The sequence below is a fragment of the Odontomachus brunneus genome, unplaced genomic scaffold (assembly GCF_010583005.1).
Source record: "Odontomachus brunneus isolate Ranch 3 - 2012 unplaced genomic scaffold, Obru_v1 Obru_scaffold_030, whole genome shotgun sequence".
NCBI classification, from domain to species: domain Eukaryota; kingdom Metazoa; phylum Arthropoda; class Insecta; order Hymenoptera; family Formicidae; genus Odontomachus; species Odontomachus brunneus.
This window is the reverse complement of record NW_022639480.1, coordinates 611,740-621,502: the sequence shown is the minus strand read 5'-3', so window position 1 is coordinate 621,502 and position 9,763 is coordinate 611,740. Positions and strand designations below refer to the sequence as shown.

The 9,763-nt window shown below is 37.6% G+C and overlaps 1 protein-coding gene across 5 annotated transcripts in view; it reads right to left on the bottom strand.

Annotated features, from left to right (window-relative positions):
- Nucleotides 1-9,632, bottom strand: part of LOC116843090 (ubiquitin carboxyl-terminal hydrolase 7) — a 14,991-nt gene extending 5,359 nt beyond the window's left edge. For 2 of the 5 annotated variants that reach the window (XM_032813134.1, XM_032813138.1), the window contains exons 1-12: nt 8,165-9,632; nt 6,545-6,643; nt 6,157-6,432; nt 5,890-6,008; nt 5,421-5,555; nt 5,138-5,332; nt 4,864-5,035; nt 4,551-4,743; nt 4,277-4,430; nt 3,604-3,798; nt 834-1,055; nt 27-321 (exon numbers count right to left, since the gene is read on the bottom strand). In XM_032813134.1, the coding sequence (XP_032669025.1) occupies nt 27-321; nt 834-1,055; nt 3,604-3,798; nt 4,277-4,430; nt 4,551-4,743; nt 4,864-5,035; nt 5,138-5,332; nt 5,421-5,555; nt 5,890-6,008; nt 6,157-6,432; nt 6,545-6,643; nt 8,165-8,723 (2,614 nt within the window). In that variant the 5' untranslated portion in view covers nt 8,724-9,632. Of the gene's footprint in view, nt 1-26; nt 322-833; nt 1,056-3,603; nt 3,799-4,276; nt 4,431-4,550; nt 4,744-4,863; nt 5,036-5,137; nt 5,333-5,420; nt 5,556-5,889; nt 6,009-6,156; nt 6,433-6,544; nt 6,644-6,903; nt 7,041-8,164 lie in introns of those variants that run through there. The other 3 variants (XM_032813136.1, XM_032813137.1, XM_032813139.1) reach the window with 2 other exon arrangements.
- Between the last annotated feature and the right edge of the window lie 131 nt (nt 9,633-9,763).

Here is a 9,763-nt window from a genome sequence, read left to right as displayed (position 1 = left end):
ATATATATATATATGTTCCAACTTACGGACTTTAGCAGTAACAGGCATGTAATGATGACCACAGTAATGTATTTTCTTATTTTTGGGATCGTATAGCTTAAAGAAGAGTAAAACGTCGGTGTCTTTGTCAAAGGGCGGTAATGCCGTCATGTCCGAGTCAGGTGGAACAAGTTCGACAAAGACATTCCAAGGGTTGTGATTTTCCGCACAATCGATGATAGGTTTCTGAAGGTCCGCGTCCGGCTCGATTAGTGTAGGTCTACAGGTTTGATTTGAACGTTGACTGAACGGCCAAATACGAATCTGTTCTATTGGATATTTCTGTAGAAAGAGAGAGAGACAGAGAAGAAAAAAATCAGATAATATTAAATAATTTTATCATTTTTTTCAAATTTCTAAATTAACCGGAAAACTTTTGGTAAAAATTTGAAAGTTACATATTTACCAAAATAAAATACAAAGTATTAAATTCAATATAATTGTGCTTTATCACGTGTAATCTGCTATAAAGGACTTACTATTTTGTGCAAAGAAAAATGAGAGAAATTCTACTATTTCTTATTTTTATATGAAAAAACAAAAATATCAAGTCATATTTTATTACTTATCGTGTTGTGCGAATGTGTACATGTGTATTGCGCAGAAATACAGTTTTAGAAATCGCTAACAAAGTATTTTATAGACCATATTAGCGTACGGAATACGTTACACTAGTATTACACCGGTATCGATTTACTTCGTAAATAAATTCCGATGTACACGTGTAAACACGTAAAAATCAACGACAGAAAAACAGCGTATGAAAGCAATTTGTCTTTGACAAGCTCACTTACCAAACTATCACTCAGTAGCTCGAGAAAATCGTGTACAGTCGCCTGCTTACGTACGCGAAATACACGATATAAAGCGTGCTCTGGATCGTAGAGATCGTTCCCTTGGTGACCGTCAAAGCTATCCTCGAGAAGGACATTGACGGTCATGTACAAGTACGCCTCCGTTCTCTCCTTTCTTCTTATCTGTTCCAGCCTCTTCTCCTCTTGCAGCCTCTCCACCAGCTAGACCAACAAAATTAAAATTATCCACGTGTGTACTCGTTTTCATTTCATTGATAATTTTTCCTCGACTGCCTTTTCTCAATTTACATGATTTTTACTTTCTTTTTTACTTTTTAGAAAAAAGAGTTGCGTCGCTATCATGCTTTTGAGATTCGAAACATCAAAAGGATGACGGTACATTTTTTTTTCATTTCATGTAATTTTAATTTTGTTCATCTGCCGCTATATATCGACTACCAAGTCAAACAATTACACAATGAAAATTATCTGGCGGTGAGTGATGGTTCCCCGTTTACCTTGCTCGCTAATAAATATAATCACAATAAATGTGCATTAGTAATTACATATAAAAGATTAGTACACGGTAAATACAACGTAGACAAGTATGGTATAGATTTTCTAAAAGTTTCCTAGATAAGATATATTTCGTCACATGCTGTGTCGTTACCGTTTCAATATTTAGAATATAACCGTTTGAACGTAAAAAATAGATCTTAGTGTCAAAATAGTGATAATCAAATACGTCGGTACTTTTAGCAAATAGCTATGTACATGCGTAATACATACCTATTACACTATTAACCACCACCCATGCCAAATAATTATAACAATGTAATGTGTAACTATAGTAGTGTGGAGATGCCTCGTAACTTGGAGCTTGGTTACTGAATTATATAAAATAGATAAGAGCAACGGTAAAAATAAAATTAACGCGGTTTTTGGCCTGTGAGATTTTGCAGTATCCAACAGTTTATTCGTTATTTCTCTTTTTTTATTTTTATATATAAAATAGTGGTATGTAGCATTTAAAGGTATCTCACGATTAAAGCTATTGTAAAGTATTTACTCTTATTGATGATTTTTTTTCAGCGTTCTTCCGTCTATTTATTAATATATAACAACAAATAAATAGAGATAGAGATATCTGTCAATGATCATAATCACTGTTAACACGGAGAAAATTTAATGAATCAACGACTTCCTCGAGTGATTGCGTTTTCTGTTAGAACACGAAACTCTTACTTTGCCTGTGTTACCTCGTATTGATTTTAAATATTAGTTCACGAAAAAGAATCCACGGAATTGATTAATATAAATCACATAATATTTCACTCACTAAACAATCCAGTTAAATAGCAAATATGCTAAAGAAGACATATCAAGGAAGCTGATGTTACCGACAAGTATTACTTAATGATTACTTCTCTTCCTTCCGTATAAGTATTATATTGCAAGAGCTAAAAACTTCATTAGCTCCAATCGATACCTGTTGTATTCTCACTAATAACTCTCTCTCTCTCGTTTGCCTATTTTTCTTATATAATTATTCACACATATCGAATTTCTCCTTGCGATATGTTTGTTCACTTTTCACTCAAGATTTCGGTATACTACAATACAATGATTAATTTCACGTATATAGTATCATACAATGTTTGTTACAATAAACATTCCCAAAACAATCTTAAGGCTCGTCACGATATTAGTCCGACACTAACCAGACTTTACGATTTTCCCCTGATTGTGGATTGACATTTTCCGATAGTGACAAAAGTGCAACACGTACATCAGTCATCATTCTTTCTCTTTAATTCCTTGCGTTATTAATATAAAATTATGTGAGTTAAGAATAAATAAAAAAAGAAAATCACATTATATTCTTATACATATGCCTCAATCGTCCACACCGAAAAAATCCTCTATCAAAAAAGGCGTCAAACGCGTCCTTGTCCATATAAAACAAATCTCTATATAACATGCGTCATAGAGTTTAAACCACAATGTACAAGTGTCGATTAAAAACCACTTTATCAACTTTTAGGATCTATTCGGATATTAACTGACAGTTCAACTCGTGACACGCACGAATTTAATAGAACAGAATTAACGCGCGCGTGTAAACAATCTTTGTATAATATAGTATCATACCGTCGTAAATGTAACATTGTGTACTTAGAAATAGTACCGGTCTCTATAATATCAACATTTATCAGTAGAGCAGCTGAAAGCTGATAGCAATGTAAATTTCTTACAATATTTAAGAAAAAGTGAATAACAATCCGTTCGAAGAAAAAGGGATGTGATAATAAAATATATAATTCCGTCAAATGAACTCTTTATAATTTGTATGTATCGTCTCAAAAATTAAATAGTGGTAGCCAAAATATTGCAACGAGGACGCAAAAACTCCTCGAGACTTTCTTACACATACGCATTATGTATTCTTCAATGCGATATGTGTGTAATCTGGCAAGCCTAGATACTATCTGAACAGGCTCATTGTGGCTCAATACGATATCGACATTTCAGGAAGAGTTTGATCGAGAAGCAACGCAAGCAATTTACAACTCTTTCCGCCTATTTCTCTATTGGCGTCTTCTGTTGGTTAAAAATCATGAATATAGAGATTTGGATTTCGAGGATTTTGCGTGCACGGACGAAGAGTCGCGGTCTCTGTGTGCGAGTCTTTGATCGAGTCAGTCGCGTCTTTGTCACGTTCAAGGTCGCTCAACTCCTGGGAAAGCTCTCTTTGAAGGACGTTTCTGACCTCTTGAGGTATATCCTCTTCTTTGACCTCTTGCAAGACGTTTTCCAGCTCTGAGTTCCTTATGTAGACCAGCATATAAGCGTTAGTACAATGTTTCACAGCCATAGACATATCCTCATCTTGACCACCGTAATTATGTTCGATAGCTTCCTGCTTCGTGCAACGTGAGACGACATCATCATCGAACTTACACCACTGTCATAGGACAGACGAAGGAAAGTATTTTGGAGATGTCGCAATATGGTAATGTAATATTTTAAATCGCACAACTATTGTCAGCAAAAATGTCGTAAATTAAATATGATAATATAATATTTTAATCGCACAGCTATTGTCAACAGAAATTTCGTAAATTAAATAGCAACAAATACTCCATATAATTGTTTGGAATTTTAAAACATTACTCCTTCTTACGTTATAATACTGTAAAAGATACAACTGTTAATACGAAAATAATAAAATGTGCAGCTTTGAGAATTGATTTGACCCAATTTGGGACACAAAAAGTAAGTTATTCTAAAATACTTATAAGAAATTATTTACTGTACAAAGTATTCCTCGTTTCTACTGCATTATATTGTAACGACAGTTTTCTGAGGTAGATTATAAATGAGTTTTTATATAAAAATATTAAAATTATAATTTTTAATAAATCCAAATTTTTTTTACTCACTTTGCCATCACCAGCAGGATTAATAAATACAACATAGTGTCCTCCATGGTTGTCACCACTATGGACCAGGACTGCATGCAAAGTGTAATCCGCACTCGTTGCCTCTTTGTTTTGCAAATACTTGCCGAGACTAATCTTTTCATAGAACTCAAACCTTGGGAGATAAATTTGTGCGATTATGCAAATGTTAAAACAACTGGTCACTCATCTGTTATCGATCTGCATAGCTCAACCATTGTGAATCAATGCTGAGTGACAATTTTCGCTTTCTTACCTGTCGTTAAATTTGACCGAACAATCTGTAACTGGATCATATTGAAACCGCATTAGATGTAGATGCAAAACCGGTGGAAATGATGAAAAAATAACGCCCTTCTCCGCTTCCTGTAATCCGTGCTCTCCCGCGTCATATTTATTATCACCGTCAAGACTTTCTGTACTCACATAATCGCTAAAAGACTCATAAACTAAAACAAAATATTCGTGGATTTTCTGTAATAACTGCTATACACATAAGTGGAAGTATAACACATCGATTCTTCTCCCTCCCATACACGTATAGATATGCACAGATACGTAATACTTACTACTTTTTTTGCCTTTTATGTTCAACTGTATGTCGTAAAATGTTTCAACTCTTGTGGATTTGTAGTCTATATTTTTACATTTGATAAAGGAGACCATTTTTCCCTCAAACAATTTTGGCACTGTACCCTCCACACACGTTCCCTTCATCTTGCTTTCCAATTTGTCTAACAACTGAATTTTAATTAAAATAATAGACTGAATTTTCACAATTAACAGTTAACACATACGCTTTATAATCGATGTGATGAATAAATTACAATAAAATACACTTACCACACGTAAAAATTCCTGCACATCATGTTGCATGAAAGAATCCAATGTCTCCCAGCCAAAACTTTTGGTTAATTTCTTTGTGCCGACAGGCTTGTCCGAAAATTGTAATTCGTGAAAAACCCTCTGTAAAGCCAGCGCGACGCTCTTACTAGAATCGTCACTCTCTGTTGGCATCTTGTAAACTGCTTTTCGTAACTAGAAAGAAAACGGATATGAATTAACAAAACGAACAATAGACGAGACAAATTAAAATTTCAAGAAAAATTCACAATTTTCTACCAACCTGATTTGTAAAGTACAAAGTTTGTAGTAAAGAATTCATATAGCATGTAGCACCTTGATTCTTCAATCCCACATAACCCGTGTGTTTTTTACTGTCCCAGCTAACACCATGAGGTGCATCAGCCACTACATGAACCTAATTATAGAACCAATAAATATTACAAACTATGTTTAATGCGAATTCTACACAATTAGTATATGTATCTCAATTCTTTCCTCTAATGTGACTATGTTTCGTTAGATCGATAAACAAACGAATATTTAATGAAAAGAAGTATTTGTAAATATTCATTAATATTTATGAGAATGATATAAACTCGTGATTACAGCTTACTATAAAATTTCATTACGAACAGGTTAAAACAGTTCCGGCAATAGCAGAAGAGTAATAAATAGGTAATAAGGCTTACTGAAGAATAGATCAAGTGCACTACTCGACGATATTGATTAATAAAGATATGGTTACAAACCTCGAGCGTGATTGAATCATCTTTCATGAAACCTTTATCAGGATCCAGAACATCATGCCATGTCATGAAATGGCTGAAGCCCCAATCGTTTTCTTTACTATAGAAAAGATGCTGAATTTCTGTGAAAATATAGAATGTATCATTGAAAAAACACATAATTTTATTTTCAAAAAAAATAAAATAAAATAAAATAAAATAAAGAAATTCAAGTGGATTGATATAAACATTGAATGAATAAATTTTTAGGACACATGATGTAATACTCACTTCTGCTAAACGGTTCTAGTCCTTCTTTACAAGAGAGGAGACGTAGTTCTGCAACAGCGTAACAACTCCAAGAAGTAGACTCACTTTCTCCATTACATTGAAGGAAAAAACCAAGTGATTTTTGAGGTTGTCTTTCCTGCGTCTGACTTGACCGTGGCATCACCATAATTTTCCATGGCAAATTACGGACGTAACATGCAGGTGATAACTGTGAATCTCTCATTTTCGTTAGATTTTCCACAGTGTATCGAAAGGTCGCTTCTGATCTGGCTTCATCTATTCAAAAGGAGTATAGATTTATCAGCAAACATAGCACAACATGTAGAATTGATTTTTCCAAATGTTAAAAATCTGAACAGAAATATAATCTGCAAGAAAATCATCTTACCTTCCTCCATTTCTTGATCTTGAACTATGCACGCTAACTCTGGTTCACCATTCATAGGACGATTGTCAGTTCCATCTCCCCCACCATCATTGGGGGTTTCTACAAAGTCAGTAATATTCATTTTTTTTTAGGTGGAAGACACAAGCCTAATAAACATTTCAAGATTATGAGAAACTTGTAATAAATAATGCAAGAGATAATAGCTAACCTTAAACTTCACAACAGATCTATAGAATTATATTAATTAAATAATGTGAAACACATGTGTGCATTATTATCAAAATTAAAAATGTTTAAAAGGCAGGTATCATATTTTTATCCAAGTAATTATATAAGCACAGTATCAATATCACATTTACCTAAAGCATCATAGCAATTTTGAAAAATCTTTTTCACAAGAACACGAAGATTACAGTCTATAGAATTCATGTTGAATGTATCAGCGATAAGTAATTATTACGATTTGATTGGTGAAGAAAAAGGGAAACAAGTGAATTGCATCAGATGAAGATCATCTATAGTATCATTATAGTTTCACATTCACACTGCAAACCATGCAATAGATATATTTATTCATTATAAAAAATATTTTGTACAGATGTGAAACAGTAAATGTATCACTTGTTTACATATAAGAAAGGTAAGTCAAGTAGTAACTAGTTTTTTTCTCATACACTTATATACATACATACAGTAGCTATATATGGTAATTTTTTTATCAGCAAAATGATTACATTTTATATATTAAACTTTTAAATAATGATGTAACATCCAGTTTTATATTTCATTCTTATCTACACAATGTGATATATTTATAATTGTTACAACACTAGTCATACTGATTGAAAAGTATTTGTCCAGTAATATTGTTAATATCTCGCAACAAACACATGTACATTCTTCATTTTAAATAAAAGACAATTGTAACGAAAACATTTGAATATGATAATATAACAATGTGATTAGTTAAGTGAAATATAGCAACTGTCACATTTAATGCAAAACAGAATGCAACAAGAAATAATTTCTGTATAGTTACACACTCTTTTCACTCATGGAATATTTTTGCCTACGAATAATGTGCATATTTTCTCACAAAGAACATATAGAAACGTTGCACACGTGTCCCCTTACCCCGTAAAAATCTCAAGGTTGGTAACTACTAAATCATCATAGAAGGATAATGAAACGACTTATCTGATGTAACGTTAAATGCGTGTAAATTATTTATATATTAGCAGCAATCATCAATTATACGAAAAACCAGTTGTAAGTATCGGAATTCCTCGTCGGAATTAAAATTTCGTTTTGTGGCAACAATGATATACAAAGCTGCACACCGCGGAGTTCCCTTCTAAATATAAAGATCATTCCGTTCGCGTGCTTACCGTCGAGTGGAAAAACAAAAAAAAATTCGGAGAAAAGTAGCGCGTAGAGGCGCGCGACAGAGAAAAGGATCTCTTTCTCTCTTTCTCTTCGAGTTTGCGTTTACGTCCGTAACACGAGAAGAAAGAGAGAGAGAAAGAAGAGGGAGGATAGATGGAGGGGAGGAACAGAGAAAGAGAGAGAGAGAGAGAGAAAGAGAGAGAGAGAGAGAGAGAGAAATCGAGGAGCACTCACCCTCTTGCGTGTCCATCTCCTCGACCTCGTTAACCTGAACAGGCGCGAGGCTCAGCTGCTTGAGGTTCTCCTGGTCGTTTACGTGATTCATCGCGAAGCCGATGTTGATGGTCGTCTTGATGGCGCCGGGTACCTCGGTGACGGCCTCCGCCGTCGAGGTTACGTCTGCGGTGGGAGTTTGCTGCTGCTGCTGCTGATTGATGCCCGACGTTGGCGCGGTCGCGAACGATTGACGATTGCGACAAGGAGAAGTCGACGTCGTTGTTGTTTTACGTCGTTGTTTATCGAGCGTTATCTTCGGTTGCACCGTAGCCGACGATGTTCGCTCGTGCGGATGTTGCTGTTGCGGCGGCGACGGCGGCGGCGGTGGTGGCGATTGTCGTTGCTGATGATGCGACTGTTGCTGCAAATCCCGCGGCTGCTGTTGCTGCTCCGATTCCGTTGCCACGATCACCCGGTTGTCCAAGCCCACGTCGCCACCGAGACTCGACAGCGACGTCGCTTTACCGCACTCCGACGATTGATGTTTGCTCGCAGTTCGCCCAATTTCTGCGGCCATCAAGTGCCCCCACTCGCACGGGGGACGCCCACAGCATATATTCCACCCTCGTGTTACCTCTCTCGCTGCTAGATCCGTCGAATAGCAGCGAGCCCGCACGTACTCCTACGCTTCTCTTCCGGATGTCGCCACAGCGAGATCGCGGCTACCTTCGCGGCGGTGGCGGTAGCGACGACGACGACGTCTGTGATGATGAAGATAATGATGATGGTGGTGGCGGTGGTGGTGGTGGTGGTGGTGGTGGTGGCGTTGGTAGCGGCGGCGATCGTCTCGCTTCGGGTTCCGGCGTCTCGCGCACCGACCTCCTCCTCCTCTTGCCCCTTCCGCGGCCGATCCGCAGAAAAACGGTATTCGCTGCGCGCTTATTCGGCGCAGAACGGCTATGCGACAATCACCGACAGCGACGACGACGACAATGACGACGACGATGACGATTAATTAACTGCGACTGCGAGAATGACGGCGATAATCGCGAATTATGATCGCGCGCGACGAACATACACACACACGTTACACACTCCGCGGCTACTCGGTTCACTCGCTCAACTCCCTCTCGCCGTGACTACTGCCCGCCGCGCCGGATCTCGATCGCTGACTCCGACTCTCGATCGACTTATCCGCAACTTCCGGCTGCGCGCTACCGTATGCAAACAAGAGCCTACCTGTATGCGGTACTGTTGCTCTCTCGCAGCAGCGGGTGCGAATTCCTTCCGCGTGCTTGTCGCCTCTTTGTCTCGCTGTGTCCAGCCGCGACTGGATTCTTACTCGAGCACCACGAACGAGTACGCGCGGACGGTCGATCCCGTACGTCGCGATCGCTCGCGGATCTTTCGGGTTCACGCGAAAATAAACAAAATGGCGGCGGATGTGGTGGCTCCGGCGACATGTAACGAATTGTCCGCGCAACTACGTCGACTTTGATGCGCGAGCTTTCGATGGCCAATGGTAAAATCAGCCCCCCGTCAGCCGCAGTTCGGCAGCACCTTTGTCCCTAGAAAAGAAATTCTCCTATTGGATGCCGGATGTTTGTGTATATGCAA